The sequence below is a fragment of the Pinus tabuliformis genome, chromosome 5_2, assembly GCF_031772625.1.
Source record: "Pinus tabuliformis cultivar Carrire ecotype Pingquan chromosome 5_2, CPIR1, whole genome shotgun sequence".
NCBI lineage: Eukaryota > Viridiplantae > Streptophyta > Pinopsida > Pinales > Pinaceae > Pinus > Pinus tabuliformis.
In genome coordinates, this window is record NC_142306.1 from 645,416,580 (window position 1) to 645,436,690 (window position 20,111).

Sequence of the window (20,111 nt, forward strand, 5' to 3'; positions counted from 1 at the left end):
TCCTCCAAGTACGACACTTAGGATGTACTTTGCGACAACAGTGACGACACTAGTGTGACAATGCATGAAACTTTGAGAATGAGTCTAATACATGTCTATATGATAAATAAGACTCATCAACACCAAAGTTACCCATTGAAATGACCCATAACTCCACTTTTGTGATGTGTGACACTTCCCATGCTAAAAGACAACACTTCGGTTTTCTTCACAAAGGGAGTAGAAAACTTAGAGGATATTAATGGAATGAGTCTTACTACTAGAAATGACAACATGCAAGGTCAAAGTATGCTCCAAAATTTGGATATGGGCCAAAATTTTGGAGGGTGTTGTAGCAACGACTACATGTGACAAGGATTAAATGACAATACTTCAAATGGTGATAACTTTCAAGCCAAGAGTCAGTTTGAGATAAAATCTTATATCGACAGAAATCTCTCGACAAGTCGAACGCAAAGATGGTAATGGTTTTGAATTTCAGGGAAGTTGGAAGAAGGGGATCTTTGTAACCCCATCTTCATAATACTTTGGAGATTAGGTTAATTAAAGGTAACACCTTCCATTCAACCTGTAAAGTCCAAGGGGGTGGGAGGGAGCGTTAGATCTAGTGACTTAGGTCACCACCCTAGTTCACATTCATTCTCCATTAATGAAAGCAAGGTTTATTAATAAACAAACCATAGGTGAATGTGGTGCAAATTGTTTCTTTCATTGTTGTGGTTTGTATTAGTTTCTTCATTATTTCAATTTGTATGAGTTTTTTTTTTGTAATTAAGCATGGGTGACTAACATAGTAGAGTGTGATCACACATCAAAGTCACAATGTTCGCAGAGGCTCAATAAGATGACCTGTTTAAACAAAACTAAGGGTTTAAGGCCTTAATAGGTTAATATAGCCAACCCATAGTTCATCTAAGATAAATCCGTCAACTTAGAATCTTCTATGTGCATAGTGGAAAAGCTCTACTATACAATTTGAGAGTTTGTTTAAAGTTTCAAAAACAAAGATGAAAAGAATACCCTAATAAAAAAAAATATAAAAATAATTCTAAAGCTTCACTAGAGAAATTAATCACCTCACATCGCATTAAAATAAGAAAAGATAAGATAAAAATATTTTCAATTGAATATCTAACATACTTTCTATCCAAACCACAATAGCCAATATAATAATAAATTAGAAGAGTAATACCACATAACATTTGCTAACTAATATTGACCCCCTAGGGTTCAAAACTTGTTTAACTTGCCTAATGTGCTTGTGGGTGGTTGCATTAGGCTCACGAGTATAGGAGCAATCCCTTTGACTCAGCCCCGAACTTCTTTAATAAAAAACAACAAGTCTATTGATCCCCCAACTAAAAAAGGAAAGAAGAAAAAAAAAACGACGACAACATGGAATGAGTGCATAACTTTCACTCAATTATCTTTTATTTTTAGGGAATATGTTATATAGTAAGCTACTTTTGTCTTCTTAATTATACTCCGCCTTTTAATTAAAAATTCTGCAACCTAAATTTTAGTTCATTTAATTAAGATTTTACAAACCCCAAATTTTAATTGACACAATGATAAAAAATGACAATGTATAGATTTATATATTAAAGATTATATTTTATTTTTTATAGTATATATTTAATAGTATTTTTTGTATCATCAATTATGTTTTGCCTCTTACTTAAAGTTTCTATAATTCTAAATTTTGATTCACTTAATTAAATTTCTACAACTTCAAATTTTGGTTTACATAATGACGTATCCGCGACGTGTCCCAGGTGGTTGGGACGGTGCAATAATGCCCTCCCCACCCGGGTTCGATTTCACCCTTACATGCCGGATGCGCACAACATCGTATATTGATTATTCTGAGTTGCTGTCAGTATGACGCAACAGTTGTAAAGTTGTACAGAATGTATATTATGTAATGTTGCTTCTTTAGCGGAGATGCCCTTCCCCTGGAAAAATGATAAAAAATGACAAAATATGAATCTATATTAACAAAAATTATATATTAAAAACATGGTGATGTATTAGGGAGAGATTTAAACATGGTGATGTATAGAGAGAGCTTTACATGAAACCTTAATCATGAGAATGAAATTTTTATTATATAAATAAAATATTTTCTTGATTAAAATAAATAAATATTGAAAGCAAATATTAAATATAATGCAGTGAATTAATTATTAATTTACAAGCTTTTTCATATGGTCTATTGAATATCATTTATTCTCATCCAATAAACCTTGAATAACCCGATAGAAAAGCAGGGAAATAGCAAATCAATAATTAACTTGATACATAATGATTAATATTTAAACAAAAGCAGGGAAATAGCAAACCAATAATTAACTTAATACATAATGATTAATATTCTCAGTAATAGTCGTGAGAAGGAGAACGAGAGTTTTTTCGGTGTAGACAATCTTTGTGTCAATTAAAAAAGCAGGAGATAAATCTTGAAAGCACCAAAAAGCGTCGTTAACAACATTAATAATGAGCATATTCCAAAGTGTGTGTGCGGTTCAAATTAAATCGCCCCTTTCGCTAGAGGAACGCATCCTAAAATAAATTTCCTGGTTGAAATACTTGGTTTATTGAATCAAGTACCTCTGATATCCCTGTAACGTTCTTCTTCAAGAGCTCAATGTCAGCTCTCGTTGCAAAGCTCAGTCTCTCTTTCAGGCCATGGGATCAGATTACATTATCCTCCACGTTCTCCAACCCAAAGCTTCACTGTTCTCCACTAATCTCTCCACCGAAACTGAAACTGCATGGTCATATTCCATGGCTTGTCAGAAAAGGCCAAACCCATTTCATCCTTGACTCATCTTCAAATGCGTCCGCCTTCACCTCCCCACCAGCATTTGAGCTTGAATTGGGCAGGCTTCTAGCATTGACACCTGATAGAATGCGGTTAATGCTGGATGGGCATCCAGAGCTTGAGCAGCTCATTGAAATTGTGATGGACTTGGGGAGAAAACCTCTTGCTCGCTTCCCTTCAGGAGATTTCATAATTTCCACGGACGCTGTTACATTCCAGGATCTGGAGCACGCAATTTCCCTGGTAATTTATGTTTTCTTCCTCCTCTTTCTGTTATAGGAAAATTCATATGCCTCCCCGTTGTACGACCAACCAATCCCTCGTCGTGGACCTTTGAAGTTTATTGTTATTGCCAGTAGGCTCTTCATACACTACATCTTCTATGGGTCATTTTATAGGTTTTTCGTCATAACTTGGCTATTTCATTGAAATGATCCTCGCATACAAAACTAGGGACCTCCTTCACCAGGTTCCACTCTGTACTTGCAATTTCTGTTTGAAAATTCTCACCACTTCAAAAACTCTATCAGCAAATCACCAGGTTCCACTCTGTACTTGCAATTTCTGTTTGAAAATTCTCACCACTTCAAAAACTCTATCAGCAAATCTGCCTGCGCAGATTTTGTGTTAATACACTTTAAAGCCAACTTTTCGGCTTTTGGTACATGTAATGCCTTGGTTGTCAATAGGGGTTATGATGAGTGGGCGAGTGGAATGACTGTTTTGGTTGTCAATTGAATGGGGTTATCATGAGTGGTTGGGTGGAATGACTGTTATCTTTTTTAGCTAGTTCAAATTTTTGCTGGGGACATGATTAGTTATAATGACTTGATGATTATTATTGTAATAGCTTTGTGCCTAATATTGTTGTATTGGTTTTGAGTCTGATAAACTCTTAAATGAATATACTTATAAGCTGACCTAGTACTAGTTATAATGACTTGATAATTATTATTATAATAGCTTTATGCCTAATACTGTTGTATTGGTTTTGAGTCTGATAAACTCTTAAATGAATATACTTATAAGCTGAACTAATACTAGCAACCTCACTAGCCCTCGGGCTGAGAGAGGGGCTGATCTCTTTGGAAAAAGATAACGCCCTGGTCATAAACCGTTAATCCGTATTCTGTAATAGTGGGAAAAGTCCATGTTAATTGGAGGATGTGCACGATCTGAAATGATATGCAACTGCGTTTTAATTGTTCTTGCAATCTCGATTCATTGTTCACGTTTGGCTCTGCGTTCAAGTTTAGTGGTAGCCTTTGTCTATCCTATTCTTTGGTTGTTTTAAGTTACTTTTATTGTTTTTGCAATCTTGTTTCATTCTTCATGTGTGGCTCTGCGTTCAAGTTTAATGGTAACCTATGTCTATCCTATTCTTTGTTTGTTTTAAATTAATTTTAATTTATAAAGAAGTCTAGGAAAAGATCTTCAAGTCTGTATTTCATGGAAACTAAATTACATCAACGAAGTTCATTTATTATAATAGACTTGTCTTCAGTTATGCCCATTTTCTTGATTTACTATGTCTGGCCCCGGATAATAATTTTGGTTATTTAATTGAGAATAAAATATATTATATTCGATGCCTTTCATCTACTTACAAGAATAGGAAAATGCATATACCTGTTGTCTATCATTATTGAGGTTGCTTTCCATGTTCCTGAACCAGAAGTGAAAATGTCATTTAATGTTAAAGCAACATGTTAAATTTTCCAATGGTGTCCCCTAAAGACACAAAATATATGTAAAATTAGTGCAATGGAACTCATGATTCCTTTTACAGGTAGGTGACTTTGCAGACGATAATAGGGCGGGCATTGATCATTCATTGCATCGTATTAGTGCTATTCGAAATCGTAGGGGATGCATTATTGGCCTCACATGTCGAGTTGGCCGGGCAATATCTGGAAGTGCATATATGGTTCGAGACTTGGTTGAGAGTGGGGGTTCTCTTTTAATTATAGGACGTCCAGGTGTTGGGAAGACCACTGTAATTAGGTACATTTTCTTGCCAATTTTGCATTATTCTTTTATAAACCCGACCATCTTATGAATAAAGTTTAGGTCCCATGATACATATTGACGTTTTGCAGTTTTATAGTTACGTTACCAGCATCAAGTCAGTTCAGTTGCTATTGTCGTTTTCTACGAATTTTACTACTATGTTATAAGCATCAAGTCAGGCGCAATCTTGTGATAGGGTAATGTTGAAATCTTGTGGTGATGTTTTCTTTTTTTTTTTTTTGGAAAATGTGACTTGTATTACATTGGTTTTTTTTTTTTTTTTAATCTAGGATAATCGGTAACTGGTGAGAGTTATCCTGAACAGATCCAGGATCAAATCTAACTGGCTGCCACTATAAATCTAGGCTATGTGCAACCACCTGCAAGCCGCACAATAGCAAGAAACTTATGCCTCAACAAGAGCCGAGACATCCACTATGGGGTCGCCTACTCTTCTAGCCAAGACACAACAGGTCATATATATACTCAATGAGATTTGAACCCTCATCTTGTAGGTTACACCCCAGAAACTTACCGTTGAACCTCATATCACTATATCTTATATTACATTTTACATTATTACAAAATAAACTTAGATAATACACATCGATGGGCAATGCTGTGATTATACAAACTAATCCTTGCATAGGTAAGGAATGCCGATATATCTGCCTTAGCTCCCATATATAGAGGGAGGAAAATCCACTGAATGTGCCTCTGTATATCCTTTTCCATAAAAGGGAAATCGTTATCAACTAGATGGTACAACGTACTCCAATGTCTCTTCCGTGTTGTCTAATCATCTACCTATCTCCTAAGATGACCCCCTTTCAGTGAAGAAGTCTAATAGAAAATATGATATAGTAAAAGCAATCCAATCCCACAAACTCAGGCCAATCTTCCCTCCTAGAAAACATGCTTGATGATCTTTGCTTTGTGACACACTATATATCAATCATTGGATAGTGCCGTGTGATGCAACCTATGTTTGAATGTTAAATGAGCAAAGTATGTACATATAAGACATCTTATACAAAAGAAATCAGGTTGCATGAAGAAACCTCCACAAGCTAGTAGCCTTTGATGGTAAATCTGCTCATACCAACTAAGATTTATTTTCTCATAACAATTATTTATTCCCATCAATTTATTTTATTAATTAAATAAATTCTGAATTGTTGAAAAATAAAATAACCATTGTTATTTTAACATCCATAAATTTATATGCAGCGCAAATAAAATAAGAGAAAGATCAATATAAGAGAGAGATCAATCACACATTACAATAGATGAACACCCACAACAATTCTCCTTCATTAATAAATCTCAGGGAAATTAGGGTTTCGACCTACAGAGAAATTACGAGGTGTTAAAATTATGAAGTTCTATGCTGTTACAATCACTTAAATCCAGAACTTCTTTATACTGCAATATAAATTAAGTAATTGTAGATAGAATGTAACCATATAAACCATATGCACAATAGAAGACAGCCAAGAACTCAATGAGACACAAAGAAGTTAGCTCAATGACCAGGGAAAAACCCACAAGGGGAAAACCCAACCAGATTCTTCCTCTATTAGAAATCAATTGTTCAACAAATATACAAAGTACAATGAGGGAATTTGTGACAAGTGGAGACCTCACTTAAAGCACTTGGTGACATATGATGACATGGAGGACCACATGATGACATGGAAATAATATAATGACATAGTTGGAGTCATGACAATGAAAAAGCCCTTAAATTCTAGTCCCTATATTCTTCACTAAAAATTCCAAAACAGTCATCCCATGGTCTGCACTACAAAAAAATTCAAAAACAGTCACAAAGAAAAATATTTTTTGACACCTTAGAAGCAACCTTTCATCATGGGACCTAAACCATCTGAAAGAGGATTTTTTCCTCTTTCCAATGAGCCCTTACTTGTCCCGAAACTCCTAGTAGTTTGTGAGATATCGAATTTTCAAGTTAAAAAATATATTTTTGATATTGAGCCGACTTACACTTAGACATTCATGTCGGCCTACCTGCTGAAAGACGTGTCCTTTCAGTTCAAGGTGAAATCCTATATAAATATGACGTCTAGCATCTCATTGTAACCATGATTTCGGTGATCAATTCAGAGCTAATGTACAGAAAGAGAAACAAGGCCGAGGATATAAAAGGAATATAGTTTGGGTTATAAATTGACAACTGAAGCAACTACATGAACCTTTTAAAGATTACAGACCTCGGACAACTGCTTGTACACCTTTGGAAAAGACATAACTCAGGCTTCTTTTGGAGGCTCGGATCACTAATTGGAAGGCTCAGAATTACAAGGATCAGTGCTCAAATTTTTTGGAGGGCTCAGTTTGAGAAGAGAATTACAGCTGCCTAACCTTGGACCTGTAGCTTAAAAAAGGTCTGTGGTTAATCTTCTGTGGTAGACTCAGAACAGTCACAAGTCTAGGACTCAGACCAACAGTCTCAGTATTGAAGGAAACACACTTCGGACAGACATCCTTTGGAAGAATTGCAGAACTATAGTCTCAGTCCTGTAGCAGCTAGTCTTAGTAACTCAGTCCTGTGACTGGCTGTAGCATCTAAGCAGATTTTGAGTTGTGGCACATCATTGGCATCAAGCTTGGAGGAGCCTTGGAATTCTTGACAGTCTTTTGGTAGCTTTGAAGAGTAGTCTCTTGAAGTTTTTTGAATAGTGTTCTTGACATCACCTCAAGACAAACTTGTGACATCTTTGGAGCAGAATATAACAAACATGAAGAGTTGTAGGTGAGCATCACTTGAAGATCTCCATGAGCATATAGCAGCACCTTGAAGCATAATTTGAGACTTGTTGGAAGACTAAACTTGGACAGGGAATTGGAGCTTTTCTTTGTAGTATCTTGGAGCAATTTTGATATACATCTTGGAGTTGAGCAGACCTTGGAGTATCATCCTAGAGCACATTGAAGCACTTAAAGATACTTTGAAAACAATCAAGATCCTTGTGTAGACAGGTTGGTTTTTGCTTGACACATCACCAAAGCATTATTGAAGGATCTTTGAAGTCTTGGTAAAGCATCTTGTTGAAGGACATTGTATACAGACTTAGTGCAGCCTATTGATCTTGAAGGCATTATTGGAGACCATGATGCATTGAAGTCATCATGAGGTAACCTTGGAGATCTTTGCTTAGGTAATATGAAGAGTAGTGGTGACACCTTCTGAGAAGACAAGATTGTCATTAATGAAGTAATTTGGAGGAGGCATTGCTGAAGATAGACAGGGCTCGTTGAAGAAGACATTGGGAGCCGTGAAGTACAACTAAACATATCTTGACAAAGTAAAGCAAGGGTTGGAGCCCAAGAGGTTGGAACCTCGAAAAGACAAGGTTGGTGCCTTGGAGGATAGGGTTGGAGCCTTAGAGGATCAGAGTCCCCAAGAAACTAGGTCGGGGCTTGAACCAGATATAGGGTTGAAGCCCTTGAAGTTGGTGTCTCAAAATTGACAAGGTTGGAGCCTTGGAAGTCCAAGTCGATGCTTGGCATATTACAGGTTGGAGCTTGGGAGATTGAAGATCGGTGTCTTCATCTAGGGTTGGAGCCCTACATATATTGTACTTGATTTATTATTAAAAAGAAATTAATAAAAGCATTTATTCTTATTGTTCATTTTGTGTTCTAAATATAAGTGATCTAACTAGTAAAAATAACAATTGAAAAGAAATATTGGTTCACCCCCCCTCTCATTATTTCCAACAATGACCATTATTTATTCTTAATCTTTGTAGTTGATGTCCAAATTGTTTATCTATTGTTGAAAATTGGCAGCTGAGAGAGCAATTCCCTCCTTAGAGAAGCCCAACAAGCCCTAAGAAGACCCCTCTTGTGTGAAAAATCTGTTAACCGATTCCCACTGCAGCAAACTGATTATATTTCACCTACTTGTTAAATTAATTGAACAAGTTACTTGCAGTTTTCTATGGCAAATACTGAAATGCATACATTGTAGCCTACATTAAATAAAATTGCGGAACCTAAATACTGCGCAGGAGAGAAATAAACATCACACACATCTACATAGTTATTTTTGGACAAAAGTCCCCGGAAAAACCCAATGTGGGAAAACCGGTGCAGCAGCTGAGGGTTTTATTATTAAGCGTTGCCTCTGCGTTAGCCTACGCTGGCCAGCTTAACCTTTGCACTGCCTCTCCCAAATCTCTCTCTTCCTCCTCTATTGAGTATTCCTGAATCAGGAGAAATCTCCAACCAGAACTATCCTTGCCCCTCATTGCAAAAGATCACTTCAAATTCTCTTCCCGACAATTGTTGTGCTTTAAAAATTCGATCTTTTGATCTCCACTCGATGTGTTTTCCAAATGCCCATCAAGCCTCCTCTTATAATCCTTCTGTTGAGAACCAACGACCTAGATTAGATCCTATTTAATGGCTTAGACCATTTTGGCTTGATCCTCGTCTTCCCCTAGAAGTTTCACCCAAAGTTAGATTAATACATGTGTATTGTGGAATGCATGTGTCCAAGCCTCCCTGCAAATTTTGAGACTTAGAGCACATCCGATGCTACTAGAAATCAACACTCCCTCTTAGCGAGGAATGTGCTCTAGTAATGCAACCTACTGAAGCATCACTCTGCTCTGTAACATCTCCCTTTGTGCTGCTAATTTATGACATCGTTGCCCACCAACTACTGCGCAAATGCTGCATCTGTACAGCTGCTGACACTGCTACTGCCAACACTACATCTGTATTGCAACCCCCTCTCAAATTCTGCATTCGTGCTATCGCTGGCACTATCACTGCCAACACTGCAACCTTCTCCAACTGCTGTTGTTGCTGCATCAGCAACAGAAAAACATCCAAAATGACTGAACTGGTGTTCAACATGATGCATCTCGTTGCTGGAGTTCTGACTGCTGCTATTCCCTATGCTGACTCTCTGAAGCCTCTGCGTTGCTACTGACCTCTGCTCTGTGCCAACTCTAGCTCTATGTTGCTCAGTCTCTGGTGCTCCTAGCCACTGCAACTGTCACTTCGACACTTTGCATCAATTGATCTGGTCCATCCTGCTATTTCTGATCTGGGCTCTTGTAGTAAGGTATTGATCCAAGAGGTGGATTTCCTCAAGGATCCTGCCCATCTGCGGTTCTTTCGAACTACAGTTCTATATCATCCCACCTTTGGGCGATCATGGCAAACTCCTCCTCCTCGATCTGTGCGAATGCAGCCTTCGGATCATGCTTCTTGTCCTTGTCCTTCTTCTTGAGAGGATACTAAGTAGCGTAATGACCAAGTTCGCCACATTGGAAGCACTTGATCTTCGAAACATCTTCTTTTTCTTCCGCTGCTCCTGCTGCCCCTTAGATGTGAGGGTTGCATTCTCATCCTTCTCTTTAGGCTTCGACTCACTGCTGCTGCTGCTATTGTCAATCTTGCACTTGACTAAGTCTCTCCTCATCTCTTCCTGCTGAAGAGCGACCCAACTGAATTTAGAGCCAACCTCACCTACTCGGTAGGCTGAGGTGTTGACTCCACAATTGTCAACTTGTCACAAGTCTCCTGAAGCTTTGCAAGGAACAGATCAATGCGTTCCCCCTTCTGCATCTATGTGGATCTCATCTTCTACTCTAAGTACATCTTCCGCTGCTCAGAAGATCCTTGATATAGTGTGGACAAGGCATCCCACATCTCCTTGGCAATCCCTTTGCCTGAGATGTGACAAACTACATGATCCTTCACTCCGTCGAGGATCATCCACTTGGCCTTCGCCATCTCTCCCTTGTACTTTTTGAGCGGATTTGGATCCGCGGGCTCAGCTACCACACTGTCGACGTAGATCTTGAGAAAATGTTCATCCAAAAGGCATGACATCCTTGCCTTCCAGATCACATAGTTGGATGCACCATCCACCAATCCTGATCTCTCAACCCACTGGCTGCCATCTCTGCCAATCAAAAAAGTCGAATGACCTCCTCTCTCCTCTATGCTGCTGCTGGGCTAGCCTACGCACTCCCTGCTGGAGTCAGTAGATCTGCTGCCCCTTGTTGCTGCTCAACAAATGAGAATTTGAATTCCCTGGCTAGGAATTCTCTGAGGAAGAAATTCCCTCAAGTGTCTCTCTCTCTCCCACTGACACTTTTCTGCCAACAATTACTGTAAAATAAGTGCGTAAAGGAAAAAATATGCTACTCCTTTCTTCCTTTGGAAAGCTTTGATCTGGAGATCGAATTTCTCTGTCGACTCACTCAGAGAAATCCAATTCTCCTCAAAAGTTCGACCTCCTTGGCCCACAAACTACATTGCCTCTAGGGTTTCGAATCACTGCCTCTGGGGTTTCGAATCGCTGCCTCTGCAATAATTTCGAACTCCTCTTCCTTTCTACTTCTGAGCTCTTCTTCTCACGATCTGTGCTCTGATACCATGTGAAAAATCGGTTACCCGATTCCTATTGCAACAGACTGATTATATTTCACCTACTTGTTAAATTAATTGAACAAGTTACTTGCAATTTTCTACGGCAAATACTGAAATACATACACTGGAGCCTACACTAAATAAAACCCGGAAACTAAATACTGCACAGGAGAGAAATAAACATCACACACATCTACACAGTTATTTTTGGACAAAAGTCCCTGGAAAAACCCAATCCGGGAAAACCGGTGCAGCAACTGAGGGTTTTATTATTAAGCAGTAGTTTCTGTGTACAATCTCTGGATGCCTTGTTGGGTATCCAATACAAAGAATATCACTGAGAGAAGAATAGTGAGAAGTACCTCACAATATCACAGGCGATCCCGACTGATCCAACCATAGAATGGCTTGCCCCTTGTTGCCTCTGCGCAGTCACTGCGTCAGCCCAATGTCACAGCGTCTAGGGACAACGTCACTCCCTCTGCTGATCGATTTGCCTCCCAGGAACTTCGATTTCCACCTCCCGATCTCACACCCCAGCTTTCGACTTCAGAAATTGATTCCTCCAGCAAAAATACGGACCTCCTCAAGGCTCTGCGCTGCCTTTGCGTCAGCCTACGCTGGCCAGCTTAGCTTCTGCGCTGCCTCTCCTGGATCTCTCTCTGCCTTCTCTGCTGAGTATTCCTGGATCAGGAGAAATCTCCAACCGGAACTATCCCTGCCCCTCACTGCAAAAGATCACTTCGAATTCTCTTCTCGACAACTGCTGTGCTTCAGAAATTCGATCTTCTGATCTCCACTCAATGTGTTTTCCAAATGCCCATCAAGCCTCCTCTTATAATCCTTTTGTTGAGAACCAATGGCCCATATTAGATCCTAATCAATGGCTCAGATCATTTTGGCTTGATCCTCATCTTCTTCTAGAAGTTTCACCCACAGTTAGATTAATACCCTTTAATTATTTTAATTTCTTAAGTTTAGACTTAGGCACCCATTAAAAATAATTAATTATTTTAATAAAACTGTCTGTGGGTGGAATTTCCCAAAACGATTTCTGGGTATTGTGGAATGCATGTGGCCAAGCCTTCTTGCAAATTTTGAGACTTAGAGCACATCTGATGCTACCAGAAATCAACATCTTGTACTTGGGAAAATTAAATTTGCACTTGGAAAAATATTATTTTTGTTGTTGGACCAAGTCAACTTGAAAGATACAAGTCAGCTTAGAGGAGAAATTCGATCCCCAAGATCACATATAAATACACCTAACTTGACATCACTTGGAGGCATCATATCACACATTAGATCTTCTGCATTTGGTTCAATCTTCTTTGAAAATTGTAGGTCCGAGTTCACTTGTGAAGGAGAGAGAAGACACTTCTATTGACTGTGTTGACTTTTTGATTTTCGGCCTCCTTTGACCAGCATTGACTTGGGGTGACTTTGACTTGGTTTGACTGGAATCTGATTTGTTTTGGAAGGCCACTTTGATTGGGATGTTGACTGAAGTTTTCTGGGCACTTTGACCATCTTTGACCACAAATATGAGGCTAGGGTTTTCGCAAGTCAACTGTTGACTCTGACTGATTTGTGGGTAGAATTCTTGGACTGTTTTGACTAAGTTTAACCAAGCAAGGAAGGCAAAATTTATTGTTGCTTTGATCGAATTTTCCTGAGCACTTTAGACCATTGACTTTGACTAGTTAGGGTTGCGTTGACTACTGTTCACTGAACTTTGACTAGATTTGAATTTTATGCTCATCTTTGATTAGATGTTGGATTGGTTGACTTGAAAGTCAAGGATTTGACTTTGACTATTGTTGTTGGATGTGCTTGGACTATGTATCTCTGCTGAGCATTTGTTGAATATCTAATAGAAGAAGAATCTGGTTGGGTTTTCCCCTTGTGGGGTTTTTCCCTAATCTTTGACCTAAATTTCTGTGTGTCATTGATCTTGGCTGCCTTCTATTGTACATATTGTTTACTATCATATCTACAATTGCTTATTGTTATTGGGTGATTGAAAATAAATTGGAAAATTGGTTGCTATTAAAAGAAGAAATTGTTAAAGTGATTGTCAAGTATAGAACATTGAAAAATTAACATCTACAAGGGCCTTGTAGGCCAAGAACAAGTCAAAAACTTCACTCTTAAGTTTTAAGAAGTAAATCCAAGTGCATCTGGAGAAGTTGTGAAGATGTTGTTTCTTTGGATGCTTTGGTTTTATCTTTCTTTTGGGCCACTAGGGCCTCTTAGATGTCCCTGCAGCGCTGATCACTCCAACTTGCAAGAGTTTTTCTTGCTCTCTAATTAGAGAGTCACAAAAAGATTCAAAATAAGGTTTTTTATATGCAACCACGAAAGATTCTCTAGTGGCATAAAATGTAGATACAAAAATAGAACATGTAGAACCAAGCTTGCAAAGAATAATAAATATGCAGTGCTCATCATTTAGATTGACTTGACAATCCTTAAGTAAATGTCTAAGTGTTTTGAACTTAGATAAATAATCTTCAATGGAAGAGAAATTATTAGGATTCAAATTCATGATCTGATTTTCAAGCTGATCAGATATGATCACATTAGGTTGACCAAATACCTTTTTCAAATTTTCGTAGACTTCATCTGGGTCATCGATTCCTTGAATGTGAAATTACCTATTAGGAAAAATGGACATTCCGATTAATCCACATGCTTCATCATTCCTATTATCCCATTTGGTTCTCTTATCGACATCAATCTTGGCTTTTTCTTTTACCAAGGTAATTTGATACGATAATTTACTTCTTAGTACATCCCACATTTTGGCGCCATGTTATAATATTAAAAAAAATCAAAGATCCGCTTCTTCATACAAAATTGCAATATGTAATAGGATAAGTGACAGATATCCAACATAAAGGAACATGTGGTCAAACTTCAAATTAGATATTGGACACAGATATTGGGAGAATAATTGGACAAATAACTTAAACTAATTCTCCCAACAACAGGTGCAATGAAATTAAACCGCCCATGAGGGGCATTCCCTCTCACCCAATCACTCCTTTACAAATTACAATGCATCTACCTTCCTTTTATGGATTCTCTATGCATCTATCTTTAGTTACAGTACAAGAAACTGTGCAAATAACTGATTGACATTACATGAAACTTTCCATTACAAACTTTCTTAAAAATGTAGCAGTTAGTATGTTAATTTTAGATAACAATGGTATGTTCTATGCTTAAGAGCAATTTACTTCAATTTTCCTTATTAGCCCAATATCAATTTCCAGATTAGCAATCACATTAACATGACAGTAAATGCAGATAGAACATAAATAAAAACCAGAAGATAAGCCAAGACAAGAGGACACAATATTTGGCGGATGTCCGGGAAAAACCCCAATGTGGGGAAACCCTTTGATCAAGTCTTCTTATTATTCTTCAAAAGTTCAACAGAGAGAGAGAGAGTACAATATACAAAATTCACTTGCTCAAACAGTTAAATCTATCCAGTCAAATTGCAGTCAACAGGATGCCCTAACTAGAAAGTCAACGCTGATCAACTTAGCAGAAATCTTCCTCCAAATTAGTTCGGTCAAACCCAGTCAATTCGGCCTCCAAGGATAGACCAAATCAGCCCAAAACAATCCAGAAAAATCTGGTCAAACTTGGTCAACGCACAGTCAACTTCTGCGATCAACAACGCTGCAGCCAACACTGGTCAAACAGCTGCAAACACTTCGATTTTTGTGCCAGGAGTTGTGGCCTAAGAAGAATGAATTTCTTGCCTGAAAAACGCAATCAAAAGATGAAGTTTGACCCTCGGTCAACATCCTTGTAATAGCCCAGAAACAGATCTGAAATTTCAGCCTGCAATTTTAGTAAAAAAAGGTCAACACATAGAGAAGAAGGTTGCTCCTGCTTGCTGTACAAACTAATGAGGAGAGGAGAGAGGAAGATGAGTGATTGATGTGTGTCCAAATGAGGAAAATGACTCCTCTATATAAACACAATGTTGAGGGTGAAGAGACGTGACTTTTGGGCTTCTGAGCCTACATTAGTTTGCTGGCCGACCTTCACAATTTGTCCATAAACGAAATAAATTCATAATTCCATTTGTACATGTCAGAAATGTGAAATTTCTAAGTCTGACACGTCAGAAATTCCTACTACATTATCTGGTTTATTATCTCCTACTTGTTCTTTCCATTAACAAGTTATTTATAAATATAAATACCGAAATAAACACAAATGCAGCCTCAACACATATACAGATCAACAACTGAAATAACTGAGACAATCACACAAGGGACACCGTTATTTTTGGACAATCATCCCCGGAAAAACCCAATGCGGGAAAACCAGTGCAGCAGATATGAGGGTTTTATTATTATGCAGTTTCTGAATACAACTAGGGTGCCAGAAATGGCTCACCCTTCAGAGAATTTCCTTGGTAGAAGTACCTCTCCTCGGAGACAGATATTCTGGCTGATCAACCACCAGATGATCGATCCCACAGCAACTACGACAGCTCCTTAGTTGGACAACGAAAGTTGTTCCAAGCTTCTCCACTGCTCTGCGTCACTCTCCAGGGACTACGTCACCCTCTTAGCTCCAGTCTGCCCCACAAAAATCTCTAGCACTACCTCTTGGCCCTACGTCAGCTCTGCTAGCCTCTGCACAGCTACTGCTGCCTCTGCGTCATCCCTCTAACCCTTTGCGTCACCCACGCTAGCCTCCTCAGTCACTGTCCAGTTCCAGCTGTCTCTATGGCACTATCTCTGCTTCTCTGCCCCTCGTTGCAACAGATCATTGGTTTGATTCTCTCAGTAAACCCCGCTCCAGAAAATCGAACTGACTGATCAGTTTGGTGTATCTCCAACTGACCCTCAAGCCTCCTCTTATACTTTTCCTGTTGAGTCTTCAATGGTCGAGATTAAGTCCCTAATCAACGGCTAAGATTAGGTTTGGCTTGATCCTCGTCTCTTGGAACCTTCTAACCCAAAATTATATTAATACACATTAATATTTTAATTTTCTTGAGTTTATACTTAGGAACCCATTAAAAAAATTAATTATTTTAATATCTCCTCATTCGGGTAGAATTTCTCCAAACGATTTTTGGGTTTTGGATATCTCATGTGCTTTAGCCTCTCCACCAATTTTCATGGCTAGAGCACATCTGATGCTACCACAAATCAACACTCCCTCTTAGCGAGGAATGTGCTCTATTAATGTTTCACCATGGAAACATCGTACTGATCCTCCACACTGGTAATTGTGCTGATGCTCGTCCTGCTGCCTCACATCATCTGCATTGCTGCTTCCTGTACTGCTGCCCATGACACTACCACTGCCACTGCTACATCTATACTGCAACTCCCTCTCAATATGTTGCCCATGCTGCCCCTAGCACTGCCACTGCTAACTGCTGCACTGCAACTCAGTTACCGAGAAGTAGGTAACTGACTTCTCCCAAATACTGACATCCCAGTTAGTCTGGAAGCCTTGTGAAACTGAAGCTGCCTCCGCTGCTAACCTGTTCTCCCTCTGTTGCAATTGCATTGCTGCATACACCTCTATGCCTTTCGGACTGCTGCAACCTCTATTGCGCTGCCTCAAATTTTTGCACCCAAGCACTGCCTTGCTGCTCCACTACACTTTGCTTCACCCGACCCTTGTCATCTTGCTACTATCGTTAAGGGCTCCCGTAGCCATATATGATCCAAGAGTTTGGGTACCTCAAGGATCTTGCCCCTAGTATGTAGTCCTCTTGACTACAATTCGATGTCTCCCCACCTCTTCTCTAGAGGTGCATGAGCACTCATGGCACAATCGTCATCAGTCTCGACCTCTTTCTCCACCTTAGCTGGAGCTTCCTTTGAATCGGAAGCCTCTCCCTTGTTTTTCTTCCTGGGACACTGGGATGCATAATGTCCCAGCTCCCCACAATGGAAGCACTTCACCTTGGAGATGTCCTTCTTCTTCCTCTTCCCTTGCTGTCTCGTAGATGCTAGAGCCACATCCTCCTCTTTCTTGATTCGACCTCCCTTGCCACTATTCCCTGCCTTAATCATCCTCCTAATCTCTTCTTAGCGAAGAGCCGCCCACATCTCCTCCCAACCGGGAAGAGTAGCCCTGCCCAAAATACTTTGGACGAATGTCTCCCACTCCTCGGAGATTGCATTCAAGGCAGTTTTGACCATAAATTCTTGATCTGGTGTAGACCCCACGGAAGTGAGCTGGTCGCGAATCTCCTACAACTTGAGAAGGAATGGATCTATCTACTCTCCCTTCTGCATTTGATACGACTGTCGCTGATTCTCCAATAGCATCTTCCACTGCACGGAAGAGCCCTGGTATAAGGTGGTCAAGGTGTCCCACATCTCCTTTGCTGTGTTCTTTTTAGCAATATGTGGTATGACATGATCTTTGACCCCGTCTAGGATCATGCACTTTGCCCTCGCCATTGCATCCTCATACTTCTCGTTCTCAGCTGGGTCAACTGGGATAGCCACGGTTCTCAAGGCAAAGTCCTTGATGCGATGTCAATCCAGGACTGCCAGGATCCTGGCCTTCCAGATGACAAAGTTGGAAGCCCCATCCAACCTGTCCTGATCCCTTAGTCCGTTCACTGCCATTTCAGCTCCTCTTTTGGACTCCCTCTGAGTCTCGACTTCCCTTATGGAAATCCTCTGGCCAGCTGTCGAACTGCTCCTCTCCAGTTCTCCTTGCAACTGCAACTTGGATCTGTCTCTGTAGACACTGTTCTGCTTCGACAGAAACAACGTCCCACCAGCTCCTCAAATCACAATTTGCCCACAGCTCCCCAAGCCCCAACAACCGAAGAAACTGAGCCTTTCAGGCTCTGCGCAATCCCGACAACGGCTAAATTTGCACCTCCTGGCGACAAAATCGATCCTTCCTGGCCGAGAAAGATGATCGGGCATTGCGTAGATCTGATCTGCGCCTCTCTACCTCTGGGCTGACCCTCCTCCTGGCTCGAAATGATGACGCAGGCTCTGCGTCACTTCCTCTCTAGTTGCTTCTGCTCTGGAACAACACTGTCTCTTGGGACCGCTGCTACTGCTGCAAATTATTTAGATTACTGCCGGTGCCTTCAGTTTTCCTATGATTTGCAATGCTCTGATACCATGTTGAAATTTTTAAGTCTGACACGTCAGAAATTCCTACTGCATTATCTGGTTTATTATCTCCTACTTGTTCTTTCCATTAACAAGTTATTTATAAATATAAATACCAAAATAAACACAAATGTAGCCTCAACACATATACAGATCAACAACTGAAATAAAAAAAACAATCACACAAGGGACACCATTATTTTTGGACAATCGTCCCCGGAAAAACCCGATGTGGTAAAACTAGTGCAACAGATATGAGAGTTTTATTATTATGCAGTTTCTGAATACAACTAGGGTGCCAGAAATGGCTCACCCTTCAGAGAATTTCCTTGGCAAAAGTACCTCTCCTCGAAGACAGATATTCTGGCTGATCAACTACCAGATGATCAATCCCACAACAACTACGACAACTCCTTAACTAGACATCGAAAGTTGTTCCAAGCTTCTCCACTGCTCTGCGTCACTCTCCAGGGACTGTGTCACCCTCTCAGCTCCAGTCTTCCCCACGAAAATCTCCAGTGCTGCTTCTTGACCTTGTGTTAGCTCTGCTAGCCTCTGTGCAACTACTGCTGCCTCTGTGTCAGCCCTCTTGCCCTTTGCGTCACCCACGCTGGCCTCAGCCATTGTGTCAGCCTTCCCAGGCTTTGCGCTGTCTCTCTGGCACTATCTCTGCCTCTCTGCTATGTATTCTCGACCTTCTGCCGAACTGCCCCTCGTTGCAATAGATCACTGGTTCGATTCTCTCAGCAAACCCCGCTCCAGAAAATCGAACTGACTGATCAATTTGGTGTATCTCCAACTGACCCTCAAGCCTCCTCTTATACTTTTCCTGTTGAGTCTTCAACGGCCGAGATTAAGTCCCTAATCAATGACTAATATTAGATTTGGCTTGATCCTTGTCTCTTGGAACCTTCTAATCCAAAATTATATTAATACACATTAAAATTTTAATTTTCCTAAGTTTATACTTAGGACCCCTTAAAAAATATTAATTATTTTAATATCTCCTCATCTGGATAGAATTTCTCCAAACGATTTTTGGGTTTTGGAGATCTCATGTGCTTTAGCCTCTCCACCAATTTTCATGGCTAGAGCACATCCAATGCTACGACAAATCAACAAGAATGAGATGATATTTAGATCAATCCTACACCTCTCAGAAAGAGGAATCCAATAAAAATATCAGCTGCATCATATGAGTTGTCCAAGGTGGAGTTTGGCCCTAGTTGCCAAATTTAACACTCCCTCTCAACTAGGAAGAACTCCACCTGCCAAATCATCTGTCAATCTGTACCATCTCTGACATCCCTGTTATACTCTGCTTTGCTTTGCTTTGCTTTGTTGAACCATGAAGAAATAATGAAGAAGAAATGATCGAGAATGTGTCATACCATTCTCCACTGACCCGAAGTCAGTCTCCAATAATTGAGAGTGTATCATACCACTCTCCACTGACCCGAAGTCAGTCTCCATTGATCCCAGATCAATATCAAACATCCTAGCATAGGGAGTACGGTAGTACACGATGCGTCCATCGGTAGTACTATGGTCCCTATCCTCATTTCCCTACTCATTGGCTAGATGAGAGGTACTTCCTATGAGTCCCGAACTGCATGGATAGGATTTATTGGTAGGAGAAGGTGAACCACTCATCCTATGCATATTTCAACCATCATGGAGTATCACAGGTGAATGTGAACCACTCACCTTGTACATTGCACACCATT

The 20,111-nt window shown here is 39.8% G+C and overlaps 1 protein-coding gene across 1 annotated transcript in view; it reads left to right on the forward strand.

Moving 5' to 3' along the window:
- Window positions 1–2,493: 2,493 nt before the first annotated feature.
- LOC149160690 (protein SEEDLING PLASTID DEVELOPMENT 1-like) overlaps window positions 2,494–20,111 on the forward strand; it is a 275,377-nt gene continuing 257,759 nt past the window's right edge. Inside the window, exons 1-2 of the mRNA XM_089436761.1 lie at window positions 2,494–3,067; window positions 4,614–4,828. Of these exons, the coding sequence (XP_089292887.1) occupies window positions 2,648–3,067; window positions 4,614–4,828 (635 nt within the window). The 5' untranslated portion in view covers window positions 2,494–2,647. The remainder of the gene's footprint in view (window positions 3,068–4,613; window positions 4,829–20,111) is intronic.